Below are 23,046 nucleotides of genomic sequence, written 5' to 3' on the forward strand. Positions count from 1 at the left end.
CGACGGTGATTCAATAGACGCGAATGGATCCTTCGTGCTCTTTGCTGTTGGGTAAATCGGGCCGGCGCGTGCCGAATACTTTGGTCGGTCCATTTTGGTTACACAAACCTCTTTTCAAAGAGACAACACACGCTTGTATGGACAGAAATCTCCCTACCGAGGTTGAGATGATGGAAAAATATTGAGCCGTTACTGAAAAATGAAGACGGGAAAAATAGCCTCCTCGCTGCGTGGATAATTTTTTCCGTTTCGTTCTGGCTGATTTCAAATGTTTAGTGAATTGTCTATATATTTATATATAACAACTGGGAATCACAGTAGATGGCGAAGCAGTCAGCGTCAGAAATTCTTCATCAACGTAATAATGCTTAGCCAATGACGGTAGAGAGACAAGATCCTCAGATTGTTCATCTGTTATACTGCGCCCTATTCCAAGCTTTACAAAACGATGTTTTCCACTGATTTGGGGGAAATTAGTCTTTACCCTCCTATTATAATAGAGAGATTTTTGTCACACGCGGTAAGGATCGGTTATGTTCATTCAAGTGTGTATATATTGAAAGTAGATACTAAGCTAAAATAGGCATTTCCGGGTCATCTTTAGGGTAATTTCTCTTACATCCAGTCAATTTGCAATTCAGCATAGCCATCCTGCTGTCTCACGTGCGCATATAATAACTTTGGTTCTTTTCAGGACTGCAATAGATATCTTATCACGTGTTTTTTCTAACCTCCATATCCATTTGTTCATCACGTGATGACAGCATAATAACTGGTTAGAAGCCGGTTTAGTCGTCGCACGGCGAACGACTGGGCAAAAATAGTCGATGCTTTATAGATCGTAAGAAATACGCCAGTCATCAGTGACGTATTGGGCCCGAGCCAGAAGCCAGTTGACAATCTGACTATTATATACCTCTATGACAAACAAACAACCTTCTAGCCCCGCAGCGTTCCTAGAAGTCAGTAACAACTGGCTCACTATGAAATTATAGGTTTATCTCGGGTCGAATTCTCGTCTTTTGGTTTTTTAGCTGTTAGTCCTGCTCCTGTCTGAAGAACTGTAAGATACACGAGAGGAAATACTTGTGTATATAACATACATCGCATATGTCGCGTACGTCGTGTGTCCATCATGTGCCGTTCCGTAGGGTCGGCGACGCCGGTGAGCGCGCGTCATTCGACGCCGCCTCCGCCAGCAAGTTTGTTAAGCGAATGAGAGAGGCATCTGGCACGGGCCGATACTACAGCAGGAGTAGGAGCAGCAGCGGCATCAGTGGCCAATGACTGCTGACAATTCACCTCCGGCTACCGTTGCTACTGATGTTTTTTGCCGTTGCTTATTTGTAGCACGTCCGTTGTTTGCCTGCTCAGATGTCCATCGAACAACGGTCACCCGTAACGGACCTAACGATCGTTGATCCAGCAGCACTGGTCTTAGCTAGAACAGTGACTGACTTCAGCATCGTCAACAATAGGGACAGGACAGGAAGGACGGCAGCAACAACAGTCAAATGTAACGGTTTGTCAGCATTAGTTCTATTGCTGAGCGGCCGGAGCAAGTCCGTCACCCTGAACAATTAATTTCTATCAGTCTCTAAATCTTCTATATGTCCATATGTAGAGCCATTTCGAATCAAGAACGATTTAAGCGAAATTTGTGGGTTTTTGATGCGTTTATTAGGCCTGCCTCACGTACCTAGGATACATGCATTTATTTGAAAGACACCAGGGAATTTACGACCTTTTTGAAAAACCTGTTGTATTCTCGATTCAGCTGCTCCGCTAAATATCTATCTGTATACGGATTGCATAATTTTGACCATTCTAACAAATACAATATGTGCAATTGGATCTAACAGGGTAGTGTCACAGAGAACGTAATGAAGACAAAGGCGTATCGTCTGGATGCTCAACACTATATCATATACATATCTAGTCAGAAGATGATCTTACTGTCATCAATAATATTAACAGAAAGCAAGAGCTTCTGTATTATTTTTGCAATACGTATATTGTAGTTGGTCTGCTTAGTCTTTCTGTGTAAACATTCAGCGTTTCTCTAACACTGATTAGACACTCGTACCAAATCATGTTAAAAGTCCTGTATAGTCCGGTGACATATAACTGGACGAGACTCTACGCTGCAGTTTCTATATTGGAATAAATCTTTGTCTTAGCGGAGTAAGTTACGGCGTTTTTAATTGTCTTCCTAACGTTTTATAGTTTAATGTGTTTGTGTCGCGGTTAACTGTTTCATTGATATATCTGCGGGAAACAGTTATAGTTTCAGGTTGTAATATCGCGTAATATGTAATACTTATTAACAATGACATTAGATTGATGAATGGCTTAAGTATGACTGAATATTGAATTTGTATTCTGACTAGGAAGAAGGTAGAAATTCTGATACTCACATAACAATTTTTCTTCGACGTTGCCCCGTGATGTTACGCTAAGGGCACGAATAAATTCTTCAAATTCTATTGAACCATCCTGAAATAGAAAATAAAACGCAATTGATTAGGTTAGAAGCAGGACTACATGCCGAATACGCAGTAAAAGACGCTGGTGACAATATATAAGATCAGAAACGCAATAGGCGAAACAGAAGAACTCGTCATTTCTTCGTCACTGTGGACTTAGTGTATCAAACGCTAAAAAGCTTCATGTTTTAAAATCATAACATTTTTTTAAGGTTTTAATGAAATTATGTTTGTGAACGGATCCTGTTAATATCTGAAATCTTGTCTGAATCTATATTTACTGTTAGGGACATATTCTAATTCTTATTCAATTCTATATTGAAACGAATGATGCAGGTGCTGCATATGGCTCTGTCACATAAGCTAACATATGAGCATTTCAGCCTAACACAGTCCGAATCAAGATAAACTTTGGTATTTAAGAATATCTAGATCCGTGTTGCATTTGAGCTCAACACAGATATTTTGGCTATTTTAACATATTATACAATGATCGTTAAGAATAGTAGAGTAATGTGATTAACGGATCGAAACCCGAAACAAGTAATTTTAAAATAATTTAACTAGTTAATTGAAAGTGAAAGTTAAATTGAAAACTGTACGATTTGAAGACAAACGAAAAATATACACACATATTAACTTGAGAAGAGGAACTGCTTGACGGTTTCATTCATTTGGTCACGTATTCAATGCCAAACTTCTTAAACAGTCATGTAAGTCTCTTCTGTATATGAACGAAATAGCATGTATTGAAAAGATTTAGTCTTGCGGTTAACAGCAAACAGAACCTGCACAACGTATTTTTGAATTCCTTTTTTGTTTAGCAGGTTTATAGATCTTTTTTTTAGATGAAGCGGGATGTTCAATCTCTTCTCCAATTGATACTTTCTTTGTCTAAAAATAATTTCAAAAACTAAGTTACTTTGCCGTCGCTATAAAAAAAATCTAAGTAATTTACGATATATATATATATATATATATATATATATATTCTTGTTGACTATTTTGATCAACAAACTGATTCACTGGATTGGATTAAAGGGTACTTTTGTTTATACCGAGGACTGAACGCATCAAAGTTTGAACAGATCGTAGCAATAAAGGAAACATAACAATTTATAGTTTTTCAACATTCTGCTTTGTGATCTTTTTTAGCTGATCGTCGATGAAAAATAGCTAGCATGGCGAATGGGTACGATTCTAGTTCGCATATTTAACGATAGTAATCACTGAACAATTACTGCATCTATGAATTTACTCTTTGTTTGCTCTTATAGTTATATACTTATGAAAAATTTGTTATGAGCAGAACTTCCACAACGCCTCCGCTTCACATCTACGTATCACTTCGCTATGACTACAAAATTCGCGGGCAATCTATCAGACCCTCCCCATCAATCGTTCCCTTTCCACAGCCCTTTCCACATCATCTGCTTTTGATCTAAAACAAATACAATCAGCTGGGAAAATCGGTCTGCGGCCAACTACCAAACAATGCGTCCGGCATAACTGAGCTGATCTAAATTGTGTTCCATTGACAATTTAGCCTTTCTACAAAATATCTTTAAAGCGAAGCACAACGTTGAATAGCCGTCTTTGAAAAGCGTACTGTGAATCTACAGAAATGCACAGGAGAGGAAAAACAGCGTTTGTGACTGTTGGAACGACAAGGTTCGACGAATTAGTTGCAGAGGTGACAAAAAAGGAGACGTTAGATCTTCTGCAGACAGTGGGCTACGAAAATGTTACTGTACAGTTTGGATCGGGAGTGATTCCAAAAGTAAAACAACCAGGTGTACTTTGTTTTGACTATAAGAACGACATTAGCAAGGAGATGAGATCAGCCGACCTTATTATATGCCACGCTGGGGCAGGAAGCGTTCTCGAAGCAGTGCGGTGCCGCAAGGCAAAGGTAAATTTGTTATAAGAATGCTTTCTAAAGAACCTAATTAAGATGATACTATGTCATATCACAAACGCATTTCTGCGTTACGGATTTACAACTGATAACTTTGTTGTAACAATACGCCTATACACATTTCAATTTAAGTACCTTTCTATAGCAGTACTCCAAATTGTAAACTTTATCTTCGTCATGTTCAAATAGTTTAAAGATGTCTCATGCTAATGGTTCGCATAAACGGTACGAAGACTGAGGCCCTACACGCGTCACATACGTTTGAAACAAGATTATTAAGGCGTTAGATCAAACAGTAGGCGAATGTGTTCAGAAAAGTTCATTTCTTACCTTACAATAGGAACAACACCGTAGTGAAATAAGAACGAGTACTTCCAGCGACAATACGGTAAAATAAGATAAAATATATCGTGAGTTTATGTGATGGTTTGAACTCGCATTCCCTTTCTTTTAACCTAATCAGATGTACAGTGGCTGATTATTCAGTAACGAGCTTTGCTTTTTACGCAGGTCATTGTGGTAATCAACGAAATTCTTTTAGATAACCATCAGTGGGAGCTTGCGAAGGCAATGCACGATGGAGGATATTTGCTTTGCGTAACAGTTCCACGTTTGCAAGAGGCCATTACGCGAGTTCGGGATGAAGTGTTTGTACCATTTCCTGACCAAGACACCAGCAGATTTCCTGAGTTACTCAATAATATTCTCGGATGGAAATGATTTTAGGTGCGATACTTAACTAAATTAAATTATTATTAAACGGTCCGGAGATTAAATTGTAGAAAACCGTATATAGAACACGGGAGAAAAAAAGAGCGTATAAAGTTGATCAAGATTTTCAGATTTGTTTACTTTTAATGATTCCGATAAGAATAATGGTTTGAGCCACAAATGTAACCTGGCCGGTGAGTATTTCTGCAGTTTTTATCGGTAAAAAATTATTATTAATAGTTAGACGCAACCTACTTTTGTTTGTATACATATGAATAATGAAAGATAATAAAGAAAATATGTGTGTGATCTTTCAAAATTTACAGAAAGTGGCGATGTATACCATGATTAATCACGATGTTGATATATGAAGTGCTTAGATTTGAGATTTCATTATTCGATTAATTTTTTTTTTGTAAAATATTGCATTTTGAAATGTAAAAAGCCCGTTTACTTTTCAGTTATGATCAAGAGAACTATCAAAGAATTATGAAGTCTAGCATTTATGCCATAAAAAATCATCATACTGTCTTTCAGTGTTAGAGAACGTATCAAAGGTATTAATTTAGCTATTTTTGGCGACTAAGCGAACTTAGTGTAACGAAATTTTTATATTTTAAGGACGAAAACGCATCTCTATGGACATGATGGATTTAGCTTCATTAGTTGTATACTTGGCCATCGCTGTTCTTTCTACAAAAGATCTACGCATCCCTCTTTTAGCATTGCTTTAAAGAGCTTTTGGAGTACGGGGCTTAATGTGAGAAACTTGGAAAGAAATGGTTACTATAATTATATAATTTCCATGTGCTAGGATATCTATTGGAAAACCAAAGCGTAGCTAAGCCTATCCTCAAACCTAAGCTACCTCTGTATCTCTAAGGTTCATAGGTAAATACGTTATCAAAGGCGACAATGAAGGTCCTAAAAATTGGTTAGTTATGGTCTTGGCTACATTTTTATTGGCAAAGCAAATAAATTCGATACAAGGTAAATTCAAATATAAGCTGTCTGAGTTTCAATTTTTAGATGTTCTTTATTTGCAAAGCAAGCGCACGATAAGAGCTGGTCTATTCGGATTCGTAGATTCCATACAGAAATTCGTGGTAGCCGCGTTTCAGGACCTATACATCACAAGTATGCCCTTTAACATAATATTATCAAGATATTATTACTCCTCGTGTTAAATGCGTTATTAAGAAAAGTGTTGTCGCGTAGTGAGACTAATAAAAGCATGGTATCCTAACGGTCGTGTGTTGATTTTGTAATATGTTTTTTATGCTAAGTGATATAGTCATATTCAGCGCTTACAGATACAAAGCTTGCTTAGCCATCTTGCATAACATGTAAAAACTGAACGTGTAGTGTGGTATAACGTGCACCTCTGAGTAGACATACAACACACAATCTTCCATATTAGGGGCTGTACATTGTTTCTTTTTTTATTTGATTCCCATTATGGCGTATTCCTTGAAAGCAAATGCGCTTTCTAGATTATTCAATAATAGTAGTATTTACAGCTCATTGATTAAGTGGGTGACCTTAAAGGTAAGTGTATCTTTGATTGACATGGGGATGCTGAGCGATAACGATTTTCATGTTGATCCATTGTTGTTTCGTTTGGCCAGCTGTTATGAAAAGGTCAAGCAAGGCAAAGTGATATGTTGCCGGTCTTCAAAGCTGCAAGTGTTCAACTCAGTGCATTGCTCATCTGATATGCCTCTATTCATTCGGAACTTCTGAAAGGGCGTTCCTGGCAGTTTCTCCGACACATGCTATAAATAGACTATTTTTAGTAGCAGCCCCTTCCGGATGTGACTATGATAAGAGACAACGGAAGTTCTCTCGGAGCTCGCTCCGTTACGTACAAAACTAGTTGTGCTGGAGGTTGTGGACAAGCAACCACGGTATACTGATACTTTTTGGTAAAGCAGTGTCTGCATCTAATGACGCTGTGTTCTAAACTACGAAGGATTTTATCCTACTTTACGTGGAATTCATCTATAAAAACGAATGTCCCCTTGAAAGGTTTTTGTATTGTTTTCACACACTTTTGGTTTAAGGGACTGAGAATTAAAATGATATTATTAAACGATATAATTTGCAAATAATTTTATGAATGTACCCTTCTGGCAATAGTTTAAATGTTTTTCATCTCATACGTCTGATACTTAAACCGTTGGTCACTACGTTAGGTAGCCGCTTTCCGGCACGAAACAAACTTCGTAGGCGCACCTAGACCACCAAGTATGATTCATGTCTTCATGTAATGGTTTGCTAGATCATATCAAGACTAGATAGTTACTGTTTATGAAATGCGTAAGATAACATGAATATAGGAGTAGTAAGTCTATCTGTAAAGTAAATCTATTCTGAACAACGCGATTTCAAAGTCCTTTCTTTGGAAGATTTACTATGAATTTGCATTTATTAGGTTCATAGAATCTGTTACTGAGTTAATATCTTTGATATACTTACTGTTCGAATAATAGTATACCATAGGCTTACGTAAAGAGCATATGAGGTTTTGTACAGAAAGCAGCAGGGATTGCTTTTTTCGGGAACAGGATAGAGTTCAGGGTTTACTGATAACGTATTGGACCGTCTGAGCATGCCATCACCTGGCGTATTTAATCCACAATTGGCTTTTTCCTCTATAAATAAATGTTGTTAAATCTGACCTAAAAAACAAGTTGAACACTAAGAAGGAAATGATTACCGTCAGCAACTTTACTTTGAGGTTACTGAAAGGCCTCTACGGGGCAAATCAAAGCGAGCTTCAACGGTGGGCGAGAAAATTTTTGCACGAAGTTTCGCTAATACATTACATAACCTTCCCTGCTACGTTTTAAGGCAGTCTGTTTACAGAATACATTGAAAAAGCTCTGTATATCGACGAAATTGTTCTAAAAAGCTGCCACCATTCATATTTTTTGCAGTTTATATTTCTAGGCCCGCCCGTAGCGACGCAGCTCATCTCGATTTGCGTTAATTTGGCAAATAGATGTGTCTCTTGTACGTTATTTTCGTTGCGTGATTTTATAATAAAATTTTTTTAAGTCTTCTAGGTAAAAAAAAAAGTATATTTTTCTATATGCTTTGTCATATCCCTTCACGAATCAGCGTTGCATCCCACATGCAATTTGCATGCGGCGATATAAGGGCAGGACAGACACGCTATTAACAAACAACAAATCTTTATCTTTAAGCCAAAAAATACTACCTATCTCGATTTTGTGTTGCTTAGGTCCTATCTTTAACACTGTGTTTATGTACGCAGTAATGTTAAACTCTTTGTTACTTTGTGTGTATTGCTGATTTTGTGTTCGACTTATCTAATAAAGGGCGAAAGCCAAAATTGCACTGCTTGATCTTGAAATTCCGAAGATATCCACTCCATTGCGATTTCGGAACTCGTGAAGGGCTTTGCGACTGATTTCGATTGGTTCCTCCTCCGTTTATAACGTTACTCCGCTTTTATGTGGAAACGAAGTGCACTACTTTGGCTTCGTCCTGCAATTACTATTATACGCGTTAATCAGGGATTATGAATGAGCAGATGTCTAAATCTGCTGTCCAGTTCCAGTGACGTGTACAATCAGTACAGATGTGTACAGATGTAAAGGGCATACGCGAAAAAGGTATTTAGACTTTGCATATAGCTGGCCAGCTTCCCAAATAAATGTTTCAAAATTTCCCAATTGCAATTATTATATTATAATTATATAGGGCTCTGCTGGCTGGCGGATTCAGGTTGGAGCAAAGCTAGCTTGGAACTGGTAAAAGCCAGTGTGCGTAACTGTCTCAAGCTTATTGCAGATTGTTGTGACTGTTTTGTGTTACAAAGTTCTTTCTGCTTCCAGTGGCACTGATTCTTGTCGATGCGAATTCTCATATTAATAAGTCTGTGGATCTACATCTGTTTATATTTTCTACCGGAAACGCCTATCATTGCACGTAATTTTTTCTTAGATTGTTTACTTTCTAGTGCCTTCAAAACAGCAGTCGTTTGGTTCTCCTAATCATCCTTCGAACACACTCAGATATGTCCCTCCAAAACGCATTTTTTAGATTTCTATTCTATTTTGTTTCTTTTTTAAACTAAGACCTTTGAAAAACCATCTTCAAACTTATGGCAAGTATACATAGAGATACAACGCTAGATATGAGTGATCGATTTTTAAGCTGAAACGAAAGTTATTGCTTATTATATATATCCTTATACTTTTGTTATACACAGAAAAGTTGCTTCGCATATATATTTATTATTCAGGGTGCTATACTGGGTATAATTTATTATAGTTCCTTTTTTAGGTGGTTTTACGGATCCGAATAATTCCTCGAGTTTCCTGATCTTACGGCATATTCCAAAATGCAATATTTATATCTAAGCAATACGTGTTTCGATTTTGATGATTGCAGGCAAATTCAGAATTAGCTTAAATGTTATCAGAATATGGCCGCCTATAGCTAACTTTCTTTTCTTTCAGCTGTATATCGTGGTATAATTTATAAAACTAATAAACATAGCGCTAGTTAGGTTATTCCGTTTTCTATAGTAATTCTTTGTGTTCCTTGTGGTCTATTACAAACACAATGGACATTGCATTTAGTAAAACCTTATGTCGTTATGAAACGATGCTAACAAACAAGTGAATTCACATCATGGAACTATCTACTTCTTTTTTAATTAAATAGGTTTTTAGAAAAAATTATCAGCAATTGCGCAATACCGATGCAGTGCATGCTATTATCCGGATATATAGGCCCGATCTGCCGATAAACTAGGTCTTCTCATGCAGGTTGGCCGCCATGATTTTTATAGTAGACAAAGCTTGCTTTTTCTTACAAACGAATGTCGTACATACGATTACCTATGTATAGCCATTTTCGTCCAAGAAATTCGGCGGGAACCCTTGCAATTTTTTTGTCTCTTTGAGCCTTAGATTCGTGTTAAGCGAATTCCTCTCGCTCATTGCTTGCCCACATGGATATTATCAGACTTACCTTCAATGAAACACAACGAGCTGCTACTCGCCGCGTGATAAATTCAAGCATTATTAGCAATACAGCAATGGTCGCTTTATGTAACGCCAGAAGCGTTAATAATAGCAAAGTTGATCTTTACGAGTGCTGGAACGGCGCAATGTTCTATAAGATTTGCAAAGACTTGGATAATCTTTGCAGCGTTTATAAAATTAAAAGCTTTGCAAGACCAAGTATTGATAACTGTCCAACAGTTATTTAATTGAAGCGTCTATTCGCGCACACCGGCTACATCAGAGTAACGCACAATAATAACAACTCACGGAAGTACGAGCGTATTTTGCGATAAGTTAATAATATTCAAATACACATATTATGTATTACGCCATAATCCAAACCTCCGCACGAAAATACCTGTTGTCTATGCCTTCTTGTTACATCAGATTAAAACTAGTAATAAATACGCAATGTGTTACTCGAATTCTGACTCTACCAGGATAAAAATCCGTTGTCAATGAATATAAGCAATTCAGTATGTAACATATATATGCTCTCTAAACTAGTACTTAAACTAGAAGCCTAGCCTCTTAGAACTAGAAGTCTCTTAGAGCCACTTGGAACGTAACCCAAATGGGAACACGCAATTGAAGAACCGATATATCTCATACACGATAGCTTCTCAAATAATCTTACGTAAATGGTTCACATAAAAACACGTTTGAAATCGAAGACGACGCAGTTTTATACTTGGCGCCCGTTATTCAAGCGGCGAACGGAGGTGAAAACTTCCGCCTGCCTACAAACGGCAGTTTGTCATGAATCGCTTCATAATTGTAATACCGCTACAATCCATAATTCAACTAAAGCTGAGAGACGTGTTTTTTTGTTTACATAAGCTGTTTAGAAGATCATACAATTGTACAGGCGACAATACAGAAATCAATGGATTTTCAGCCATCATTTGTGTTTAAACAAGCCTGTAACGAAGTCGTGCTACTTCTTCAGGAATATTCTTATAAATAAGTCTTTTTTTTTTTTAATCATCGCTATGACATATTGGTTCAAGGTAAAATATACATAGAAGTGGTGGCGGTAGAAAACAGCATTTTAGACGTTTATTTAAGCATTAGATGCGCAAGTAGAATAATGCTTTTAGAAGGATGTTACAATCTTCTAGCGCATCAGTAATATGACAAATCGTACCGCACGAACCTACCTTGTTTTCGTCGAACACCCTGAAGACAAGTGACGCAAACTTTGAGGGGTCTCCCCGGGGGAAGAACTGTTTATAAATCCGGAGGAACCCCTGCTCTGTGAGAAGACCGTCTGGACAATCTTTAAGGAACCCTTTGTACCTGAAAACGAAGCACACAGCACAGAGCCCCCAAAGGATATGTTAATCAGTCACAACGGTCTAGTTGAGGGTTACACGGAGGAAAGGATAATCCGTAGGAGCTTAAAAATGTTTGAAACGGCACTTATCTGGAATCCTTACTTACTTATTCATAAATCTTTATACCGTTTGTCGTCAACAGGAGGTAGCCAGCCCTTTTAGATTAAGCTATTCAGTCCGATCTACTCTCGTCTCTGCTTAGCGTTTGGTGCGAAGGTTTTTTTTTTACCAGTTGCGCATTTTATTTATTTGGCCCAAGGCGTTGCCTCAATGGAAAAGCTTTCGTATGAACCGTTAAGTTTCGCTTTATAATCAGACAGATCGGGCCAGAAAAATCTGGACCATTGGCAAATCCTGCCTGTGTGTGATTTCGTATACTGTGGGCATCCTGTTCTGTGATGATAGTAATGATAGAAGCAAGTGCTGTACGCTTAAATATTTTGCTTGATCGAATACTATATATATATATATATTAATATATAGTATATGTATAATATGAAAAAGTGAATTACTGAGCACTTCGTGTACTGAGTTCGAGTACCGTTGAGTTGAAGCGAAGCCCTATCGAGGTATAGTCCCACATAAAAGATGATTTCGGGTGTTTTAAAGATCATGATTCATATTGCGTTATGTATATTCAAAAGTAAATTTTTATTTTATGGTGAATTGGGATTGCTGAGATTTTCATTATAAACGAAGGCGCGAGATACGGCGCCGAAACAGTGCTATAACACCTGCATTATTATAGTATTGCATTTTTTATTTCCTAAATAATTTCAGACTCAAAATCTAAATAGGTCAGCGGACAGAAGATATAGTTATATTAAAAGCGAAGCGATTCTATCTTATAAGTGTAGGTTTTTTTTGTTTTCGTATATTCTAGATTTGGCATATTCCAACTATGTCAAATATAGCGCGTTTTTAAATTGTGCAGTATATTTAATATTCTAAGCGTGCAATGACCATCTGTGTATTATCTAGTTGTAACAGTAGTAACTATACGCTCTTGGAATGGTTTCACATTGTTTTCACCAGGTTGTATTGTGAACGGGGGGCGAATATCCGATAACTGCAAATTGCTCGATCAAGTTAAATCAGTTATAATCGGTTTATTTTTCTTAAGATGGCTTTTACATTGGCTGTGCCAGCTATTGCCTGGGTTGAAATAACTTGACGGTTGACGGTCACTAGTAAATCACGAATTCTTCGGTTATCGTGCACTGTTTCCCTTGCTCATGGTATTTTCTTGACGCTCCCTTCACAGACATTATGTTGACCATAAATGCAGGCCGATGCTGCGCCCACCGAAACTGTGTCTTCTCTTCGCTTGATTTGCCGGACTTCACTCTCAACTGGAGCTCAGTGAAGGCTCGGCTCTCAACCATTGCAGTACGGAGTGTTGCACAAGCTGCTCGCTTGGTCGCGTTAGCTCTAGTCCTCTATTACCGACCAAGCCTACTGGGAGGTACGGCTACGCTAGGGGCTTGCTTCAACTCCGCGAGCAGACAGCCTCAGTCAGGCTCCTTCTATGAAGAAATAGTATGGTAGTGAATTGGCTCACGCGCACAGGGAGCCAGTGTATCAAGAAATGGGAGACCTAAGCTGGTGAGCGAACTCTCTCAGGCCGCTTGTAACATAGTTGTAGGTTGGTCGAGGCTAAAGCGATTACGGGATAGTTGAGGGGTAAAACTTGTTTGATTCAGCTCTCCCTTTTGCCCCTAAACGAACTCCGTTAGCCACTCGCCACGAGAAGGTCCCCCAGTGGTTCCACTTACGTAAGGTAACACGGAAAGGCTATCTTTTCTTCTTCTTGCAGCAGCAGCAGGCCTCTTTAGTCAACAAGGCAAAATGCCATCACCGGCTTCGGGTGTCCATACACTTACCTGGCCGTTTACCGCGGTAGAGTGGCCATTCTAAGCAGTCGGACACCTATCGATTTCTTGGCAGTAGCAGTAGTAGCGAAAAAACCGGGAAAGGGAGGCAGTGGCACGCAAGCGTTCGCGCACAGTGGCTGCTAATTAACTAGATCGTCTGCTACCTATCGCTGGCTACCCCTAACAGCAGGGTTCCCTCTTCAACCTGTGGTAAATGAGGGCGACCAAATTCTTTATCTCCCATTCTATTTCTAACCATGCTATTAAGGTACGGGTTGCTCACCATTTCTAGCTATAACCGCAAATCGTGAAGGTAATATTAGGGTTACGGGAGGGGATGTACCCGTCTCCGAAAATTTTTCAAATCCTTTCCTTAACGTCGTGCTGGTTGTATGCACCCTATACTCAAGTACGACCCGAGTGTCTGAGCTTCATACATCGTCGTACTGCCACCCCTGTTATAGATGGTTGATAACAAGACACGCATAAAGTGTGGAATCGAAATGACCTGACCATGAGGACCACATCATCATACAATGATACTACAGCTCGCCCCGTTGCCAAGGAACAATCCCTGTAGTTACTATTCGAGTTGCCCCTTTCCCAAGTACTACCAGCCTCCCACGAACGTCTAGTAGATGTGCCTTCTTCTAGCATCACAAGATCTGGGCTCTATCATAATGATTGCGGCTTTAGTGCTGCTGCTAAGAGCTACAGCCACTGACATTACTTTCTAAACAGATCGGGATCGTCATACAAAAGCTACAGTGCATTAATTTTTTCTATTTCTTTTTAATTCGTGTATTATAAAGTCCTGAAGAGCGATCTGTCCACAGTCAACAAATGCGTGTAGCAATTAAAGAGGCAGTCTGATTAATATGCTAAATGCAAGTTCGTTCATATTTCGATTAAATGATTGTTTTTGCCGCTCAGTCATTTCAATTTCAACTCCTGCGAGAAATGAATGTTATTGTATAATCATAGAGCCAGAAAGAGAAATGAGAAAGTTAAAAAAACTGTACACATATAATAAATATATATATATATATATATATATATATATATATATATATATATTACATACAGAAGGCCAGATTTCAGTCGATATATATATATATATATATGTGTGTGTGTGTGTGTGTGTGGCACCTGTTTTTCAGCATGTTCCTTCACTGATATAAAATGTTTTACAAATTATGCATATCTTAAGCTTCTTGGAGATAGCAGATAGGTGAGCCAAGCGTTATACCGACATCCCAATAGGTTATAATAGTTTCGATAACGAATTCCCTAAAGAGGCAGAGTTTCATAACTTTCGACAAGGAACTCTATAATCAAGATAATATGCAGATTCAAATTAATAATTATAATAACTGTCATTATAATTAAGAGTGTTCCTATTACAGTGCCTTGATCCCCATTATTGGTATATATATTCGCTATCGTCATGCTACTGCACCAAGAAAAAAATTTTAATAAACCCCATACTTTTTCATTCATAAGCACCGCGGTAGTAAAAGTGGAGTTAAAAAATAGGAATCTTTAAGAAAAGATTCCTATTTTTCACCTTCCGAAAAAATTACAGAACCTTTACCATACCGAGTAGAACATGCGTAGTATGAGTTGACCCATCACCGATGAATGACAAGCTATTCACATGTATTTAAATGCTCGTGTACTACGCTCAAGTAATCTCTGAAGACTCTGAATATAAATGCTGACATATTTTAATAATGCTCCGTTAAAATCGGTCACGTCAGTTCAAAGGGCTAAGGTAAAAAATGTGCAGTTTTAATAAAGCCATGTCTAATATTGATACCTCTGACAAAGAGGATTATCCAAAAAGAATTTTTCTTTGTTTATGGTTCGGCGGTTGCGTTTCACTTAGCAGACTAGCAGGGCAAGGCAGTACGGGGCTAGAGCCTAGGGCTCAAGACGATCGCAGCATCCTTAGGTGACCAAGAAATTTCAGGTGAACAAAAAGTAAGCTTAATTTTCGAGGGAAACTAAGCAAAAAAAAAGTGTAGATTGGTGCTAGCCTCCCACACTATTGCTACTAAAACATATATGGGAGGGCAAAGGATCCAGGTTAGGTGGTTTGGTAGCGATGAGCAGTATGGGCTATAGCAGAGGAAGTGGGGCAGTAGTGCAGTGGCGGAGTTGACACAGGCGTTCTTCAACAGCGATGGCAAGAGTTTTCAAAGTTTCCGACGCCTCGAGGTTTCGAGGTGAAGAGCAGCAGCACTGCTAGAAGCAAAGTGTTTGGTGGCGGCGACGATCAACGACTTTGGTCAAGCAGAAAAGTTTTATTTTGGCAGTGGCTGCGGCAGTGGAAGGGATAAACCGGCCACGGTGGTAGCTGTCAGAACAAGAAAGAACCAAAAAAATAGAAGCAGCGTTTCGGCGTAACTCATCATAATTACCGGTACCACTGACTGTTCCCAGTCTTTTCGCGCTGCGCGAGAACGGCGGTCTTCGATAACAAAGGTGATAGTGGCGTCTCGTTCTGAGAGCTCAGAAGATTTTCTAGTGGCTAAGGGAGTAAAGCGGAGTATCCGGCCCGCATCTGTCGCTGGTCCCATCGTACGCCACCATGAGGAAAAGCCCACTGCGAACAGCAGGAAGAGCAGCAGAAATGAGATCAACATTGACGATGATCTGCCTCGGGTGATTCAATCAGCTAATTCTCTCGGCCGGTTCTCAGAGTAACACTGGTAACAAGACTAGCTTCTCGTTCTAGCCAATCAAATAGCAAGCCTATACAATTTAATTCTGTTGCATTCTTCGTCTGGTTCTCTGACAGTCTTTTTCACCTTGCGTTGTCTTGCGCAAAGACGGTAGTTGGATCTCCGAATGGATTCTAATAGAAGTTGAAGTATGCCCTCGCAATGAAAGCTGCGCGGACAAACTAAGTCTAGTCTTCAAGACTCCCACTTCAAACTCCCTACCCAGCGCCGTCAATGTTGCCATTTGTTGATAAATGCTATAAGTGATTTGTCCGAAATTAATCGGCTTTCGGTTGGAAAGCCACATTTCGTTTCAGCCATACAGCCTTTACCCTTTTTATATTTTTTTCCCGAGTGGTACCGCGTTGAGCCACGACTATACTACAGTACATGCCCACATCCTTCATCGGCAGCAATTTAGGTAGTACCTTCAGTGGGCAGGATATTTAGAACTGCATCCTTTTAAGCCTTGCTTTAAACAACAAAGCGATTTAATTTAAAATAATAGCAATATAAAAATCTAAGGATAATAACCGACTACGAGGAACATTTCACTATATACCATTTTCAAAATAAACTACACTGATACCTACTAGTCGTTTAATAGCTCTACTAAGCGCAAGTGAGCGGGAAACTAAAAGACAAGATACTACTATGAGATACAGGAGGTAGACTGTTGGGGGTTGGTGGAGTGGGAAGCCCACATTGCGGCGTTAGTTGTGCTGCCAGTTGATGTCGCAAGAGGACGTTGAACGACAGGTAGTAGATCGACTTGGTTCGAGCTCTATGCTAGCTCCGTGAAACTGGATATCAGCTGCTGCTGACTCGATGCCTCAACAGGTATCCGCCAGCCCGGTCGACTCGGGCCGATTCTGTATGACAGTTATAGCAGATGCTGCTACGGCTGCGGCTGCTGTTGTTGTTGTTAGATTCGATCATCTCGTTTTCCTACGGCCGCTTGCTCGCATTTATATAATTGTGTATATTCTTCTTGTTTCCTTTCAATCGTTCCGAAGCATGTTCGCTACCTTTAGCTGCTGGCCTAGATTGGTGATATTCTCTGGTATATCTTCCTTCCACTATGGATTCTACTATGAGGGAAAGCGAGTTTGTCTTCTTCTCAGACAGAATAAGATAGCGCTAGAGAGACGAGCAAACGAGATAAAAATATGCCTTACTCGAAGGCTTTTTGGCGAGGTTAGATAGGACAGGGAACAAGCAATACAGGTAGCGCAACGGCCGCAGCAGCTCGATCGAATCATCGTACAACTTGACTAGTGTTCCGCATTCTAACGATGCAACTTTCAAAACTTCTCTGTAAAACTAACGCTGGTTGTCCACAGAACAGATGACGCTAACGTGGTTGCAAGTAACTGGGAAAGCGTTGAAACGAAATGTAATCTCACATAGGTAGGCGATTAATAAGTACGCGATCCGAGCACAAAAAGCAAAGGGCGCCTAATATCGTTACGATAAATTAATCGAAAACTCCAACCCTCGTCATCGATACTAGTAGCAAAAGAAAAAAAACATTTTAGAATTTAGCATAGATGTTTTCCTTCGAAAACTAGGGTTCACTTATTCAAATAAGCCGACCCTTACGGAAGACCTTAGACAAAAAGACTTTTTTTTTTTATTTCTTTTTTAAATTATTAGAGTAACTTAAGGAATGAACACTTCATTACACTTATATGGTTTCGATGGCGCAATCTATCCTGAATCACGCCGTTAGTGCAAGTAAGTCAGAGCTGTTTTGCTTTTTTTACGTAATTTCGCTTACCAGACATTGAGTAGGATATTTGCGAACGTTACCAGTATCCAAATTAGTTATGATAGTTAATCAATGAGACCAGCTACCACTAGCTAGTGTCTCAAGATCATTGCGCGCTATTCATAAGATAGTACATTGTTAATACCTGACATTTCATGCTGGTGATTACCCGAACGTCGCAACGGTAACGAGCAACACATTCGGCAAATGATACAGTTTTAATCATACTACTTCACTTATACGAGGATAGCACACTTCACTTATGCATGGTCTTCATCTGATTCGTCTGCATCTCAATCGCGACTCAAGGTTAGCCCCACGTGCTGGGTCGGGTGTTGTTAATTACTGTGGGGCTACGTACTCATTTATGGAGTTCGCTATATTAACAACACCAATACCGTAAAACATGGAAGCCGAGCTTCTGCAAATGCCTGATGCATGGACTAGCGTCTCGACTCGTTTGCCAGCCTAGCTGTGACTTCATTTATAACTACCTTCACAAGCGACTACACGCATGCTAGCAGGACTACTGCTAAACAGCTGCTTCAGCAGCTGCTGCAGCTGGCGTTCTTTTACTTTGTCTGCTGCTGCTGCTTAGGGCAGTTCGAGTCTTCCTGCAATAAAAAGAAATCAACTGGACGGAAATGCGACGGCCTTCCGTTGTCACGAGTGGCCGTCAACCCTAGGCCGTCTTTGTTGTCTTTTTCGTCGCGCCACAGATCTCTCATTATGAGGTGCCTTTTTCCTTTTCCGCCTTGAAATGCCTTACGGCCAGTTAGAGTGGCTGAGACGATTAACGATAACGTTTACGAATAACGATTACGTTCTTGTATAGATACTTGTTTTACGCACGATATGGTCCTTATGTGGAAAATCAACTAACGTAAAGCGACATCAAGTTTTCCAAGTTCTAATCAACATAGTCACTACCATTCCACGAGCAGTAAACATTGAGCGGTGCTTTAACCCTGTACAAAAGACATTATCATGTAGGCTGTACATGTCTAACCCAGGAACTCAGTAACACTAGAAGCAAATAGCCAGTATTGACAGAATTCTGTGCGTTTTAAGCGCCATTCCAGAGCCTGATTTAAACGCCATTCTTTTCTATCGGTTCAACGATATGTAACCATCCCCCTATTTGTTTTAGACTAATGAGATGGCTAGCCACTACGGATGCGGGGTTGTTAACCGTTTAAGTACCGACCCGGTTACCTTTTCTGTCTAATCAGAAATCTGTCTCTGACAGGCGGCTGAAATCGGCACGCAAAATACACATACAATATTCTTCTCAACAATTTTCTGTTCTCTTCTGTCTGGGCTAGCCAGTCGATATAAACGGCTAATTCGATTAAGGGTTCATCGTAATATTGACCAAAAGTTTATCGATGTTACATAGTCGTCAGCGGTTGATATTTATACGTTTGAACGGATAAACACAGGTTCGTAGACTCATTTCAGCCACTATTAGTTTCCTCTAACCGTCAATAACTCACAACAAAAAAAAGTACGCATAGAAGGTTTACTTCGTGTCCAATAGCTGAACATTTCCTGCAGCCTGAAAGAGGAGCAAAGTCAGACTACTACTGGTGCGACCCAAATTTCCCATGCTGTAGAAGGAGAGGTACAATGAGCTGGGCAAAAAAAACACAAAATTGGGCGTCACCAATTATATATTCGTATATCCATCAGTTTCGTCATCGTCCCTGATGACGCACATACGAACTTGCGCGCACCCACATTTACACACAAATACGTATCTGTTCTGTCTTTACTTAGTTACTTACTTGAACTTACACAACATTCTACTTGGATAAATCGAAAAGGTTGAAAATGTTTGAGTATTTCTGTACTTCCGTAAAAGAATCTACAGAGTGTCGTCAACCGTGCCGAGAAGTTTTATGGCGTGTGTGTTTCCGTATATGGCGTCCACCCCAGGCGCTTGAGCAGTGTCATACTGCAGATCAGAGCGAGAACGGCTTGAAGGAATAATAAGGATACTCTTCGTAAAAAAGGAAGGTAGTTCAGATCATGGCTGTACGGTGTTAAAGCTCTATAAGGAAACATTATTGCTAAATATGGAATTACGAGAACCCGTATTAAATTGGGCCTTATATACATCTAGCGATTTGAAATTATGATTTGGTCTCCCGCTAGAGCTCGATATGACAAACTACATTGTGAAAGTTGCCCACAAGTCACTTAGTCAATATCTATTTGTATCGATCTTTGTATACTTGTGTCTTTTTAATGGGCCAAATATTTTTAATAGCTTTTAAACTAAAACCGCTATTAGATTTAGTAAACATATGATTTTGATTTTTAGATATCTATGCTTATAGGATGATTGAATGCTAGCAAGGAATAATTACTTTAAAAGTAAATACAGTATGTTGTGCTAAAAACAAATGTTTCATAATAAAATTTCTGTTCTTCAAGGGAATCATTATGGTAAAATTCATCAAAGGCTGGTGAGGAACTGGGCGAGGAAGCTTGACGAAGCTATGGTTTGTTAACTGCGCAATTTTTTCAAGGATGTGAGGCTGAAGATCGAAGAGAGAGAGAGAGAGAGAGAGAGTCATTACATTCCAAAACCTCAAGCAAGACAACACGCTGTGGTAATTTTGGAAGTACGGCCGATGCCTACCTTCTTGAACGAATATGGAATTATTTAAAGTGCGTATTACAAAATCATAACGAAAGCACTAAAGATGTAGAAGACAACAACGTTTGCAACAATTTACTGGTACTTAGGTAAGCTTTAGACAGGTAACTTTCAGCACGGAACGGCATCGGTCTATGTCCGGATAATAATCCCATTTGTCCCTAAGTTTAGCAGGTTTAAATTTGCACAACAATTAGTCGTCACAGACGAAGCTTGGGTGATACTATAGCTTCCACTAGAGAACGATCTTACGAAAGAACAACGTCGAGCAGGAGGAAAAGCTATTTCTGTGGTAGTGCCGCAGACATTTGGCGGACAGGTTCTACTCCTACTCGCAATGGATATCAGCGCATTTGCTTTTACGATATACTCCCCAAAAGGGAAACGATCAATTCCGCCAAATGTCCCGAATTTCCTTATGGATGTCCGGCCCAGCCATGAGCGGTCAACGACTTTGTATTGCCTCATCAGTGAGCTTCAGCCATGACTCGAACTGAGAAACGCAGAATCGACAAATTGCTTTAGGCCCATATTCGTGAGATATAAGTCCATGTGAAAATAGTTGCTTCCATGGTTTAAAGTGTGTGATAGGCAGCGCAATGTGTCCTATTATTGAATTTCTGAAACAAGCCATCGATAACGAGGTTGTATATGACAATATAGTAACTCCGTTCAAAAGTTTAGGAAAGCTAAGTTCAAACAATAAAGAGAACTTATAGTACGTACCAAGATATCGTTACCTTAACTTACGTAGTCTGCTAATTGCCTAGGTGTTCCCACTCGCTAATTACATCGATACATATATATATATATGTATACATATACATATACATTGCATTTAGTAGCTTGCTGCGTTTCTAAAAATGAAAGCGCTGGATAGTAAAAAGAAGAAATGTCAAAACTTGTCATACATTCTAATTGACCGCGACGCGGTGATATCTAAACGACTGGAGTGTTGCCCGTCAGCGAGAGAGGTTCAGGATGTTTTCCAAAGATGAATGGACTAAGATCTAGAGCAAAGGTGTATCAAGGAACCCAAAGATACTTTGACCACAGCGCTAGAATTGTCCATAGTTGTATGTTGGTACGCATAATTGTCTTAGTTCATATTTAGTTTATTTATCGCCTGAATCCACTGTGAATCATAACCGTTTTTCTATAATAAACAATGACCACCGTTCTATTCATCAGCTGGTATATCTATTATAAACTAACAGATAAAGACTCATCTCTTTTTTATCACTTGCCATTAATGTTAGTTCCGATAGTATACTAGGAGAAAGATTCTTTGTCATATTATACAAGCGAAATCCTAATCTCATGTATCCACGAATCAAACTTCACGCACCTCGTCGGGGCCTAACTTACAAATATTGAATTCGTGATGGGAACCAAACTGATATATAAGAACGCCCGGAAAACGAAAATATAATGAATGTCTCGTTGAAATATTTGCGTCAGTTTAATAGCTGGCATAATAATCAATTATTATTCATTATTATTCAATAAATTTAAGCAAGGAGAAGTGTTTCAATAAAACTCTCTGAGAGAATTGCAAGAAATAATATAAGAGTAGCACTTTTATGTGTATGTTATCAGTAGAGGCCAACGAAACTTCCCTTTTTACTGGTTGAACTGTTTGTCTTTGTCCTATACAGTATTAAGAACAAGCGAAATCATAAAATGTGGCTACTTAAAGAAATTTAGAGGTACATCGTTATTCTTTGCGGAATTCGTTTTAGTTGACAGGCAATCCCGTAAAGAATTGTGTTTCGCAAATATTAGGTCTTTTGCCAGACATTTCCGGAACGATTGGCGCCATGTTTGCCATCAAACAAGCTTACGACAGATACAACTGTAAAATATCAATGTATTTAACATATGCGCAAACATTGATATATGTCTCCTATTCTCCAAGGGTGCCTATCAGCCCGACAGTCACAACAAGTACTTTCTAGTTAGAACGGGCTAAGTAACGAGTAGCAAAGATAAAAATGCCACTTGCTTTGCTTTCGGTCTGGAGAGGTATCGTCATTTGTATTCACACCTTCGGCTTCATCATTATCCCCCTCGTTGTTTCGACCGCTGACCAACTGCTGGTGTCCTATAGCCGACGAAACATCTAAAAGACGCAACAGCCAGCACTAGACGCCTAGGCTAGCAGACGCTGGCTAGCTCGAAGGCAGGGTAGAAGGAAGCGAACCGAGTCCAAAGAATGGCGTGTCCTAGCAACGCAGAAAGCGACTCAGACCAAGAGACTTTCGGTTGCTTCTGTTGTTCCCTTTGTGCCTAACTAACACGTTCCAGCAAGCGTTTGCCCTAGCTAACGGTGCGAATTATGCAAAATTAATTAAGTTAATGAACCTCCGTCGTCGTTATCCTCCTGGCTATTGCTCTTCATTGCTAGTGGGACCCGTGCGAAATCTTTATCGTACTGCCGCTATTACGACCGGGTGTGCCTTCGAAGGAGAAGACCCCGTAGGCGTCTCCCGGCTAAAAGACGAATCCGGGAGTGG

General features: G+C 39.4%; 2 protein-coding genes across 7 annotated transcripts in view; one reads left to right on the forward strand and one right to left on the reverse strand.

Moving 5' to 3' along the window:
• The window catches only part of LOC111245216 (frequenin-1-like), a 148,982-nt gene that overhangs the window by 17,623 nt on the left and 108,313 nt on the right, over positions 1-23,046 (reverse strand). For 5 of the 6 annotated variants that reach the window (XM_086981718.1, XM_086981724.1, XM_086981711.1 and 2 more), the window contains 2 exons: positions 11,318-11,456; positions 2,418-2,496 (listed from right to left, as the gene is read on the reverse strand). In XM_086981718.1, coding sequence (XP_086837844.1) covers positions 2,418-2,496; positions 11,318-11,456 — 218 coding nt within the window. Of the gene's footprint in view, positions 1-2,417; positions 2,497-11,317; positions 11,457-11,600; positions 13,263-23,046 lie in introns of those variants that run through there. The other variant, XM_086981728.1, reaches the window with a different exon arrangement.
• Alg13 (Alg13 UDP-N-acetylglucosaminyltransferase subunit) lies at positions 3,933-6,361 on the forward strand. The gene is made up of 2 exons (XM_022793448.2): positions 3,933-4,398; positions 4,915-6,361. The coding sequence occupies exons 1-2, from the start codon at positions 4,111-4,113 to the stop codon at positions 5,122-5,124; spliced, it is 498 nt and encodes a 165-aa protein (XP_022649183.1). The 5' UTR covers positions 3,933-4,110; the 3' UTR covers positions 5,125-6,361.

The sequence above is a fragment of the Varroa destructor genome, unplaced genomic scaffold, assembly GCF_002443255.2.
Source record: "Varroa destructor unplaced genomic scaffold, Vdes_3.0 BEIS01000001.1, whole genome shotgun sequence".
Taxonomy (NCBI): domain Eukaryota; kingdom Metazoa; phylum Arthropoda; class Arachnida; order Mesostigmata; family Varroidae; genus Varroa; species Varroa destructor.

What these genes read in the sequence shown, in the direction of transcription:
- Alg13 (XM_022793448.2), top strand. Translation starts at nt 4,111, where the DNA reads ATGCACAGGAGAGGAAAAACAGCGTTTGTGACTGTTGGAACGACAAGG. An exon ending in TGCGGTGCCGCAAGGCAAAG is followed by an intron (nt 4,399 to 4,914) that starts GTAAATTTGTTA and finishes CTTTTTACGCAG; the next exon opens with GTCATTGTGGTAATCAACGA.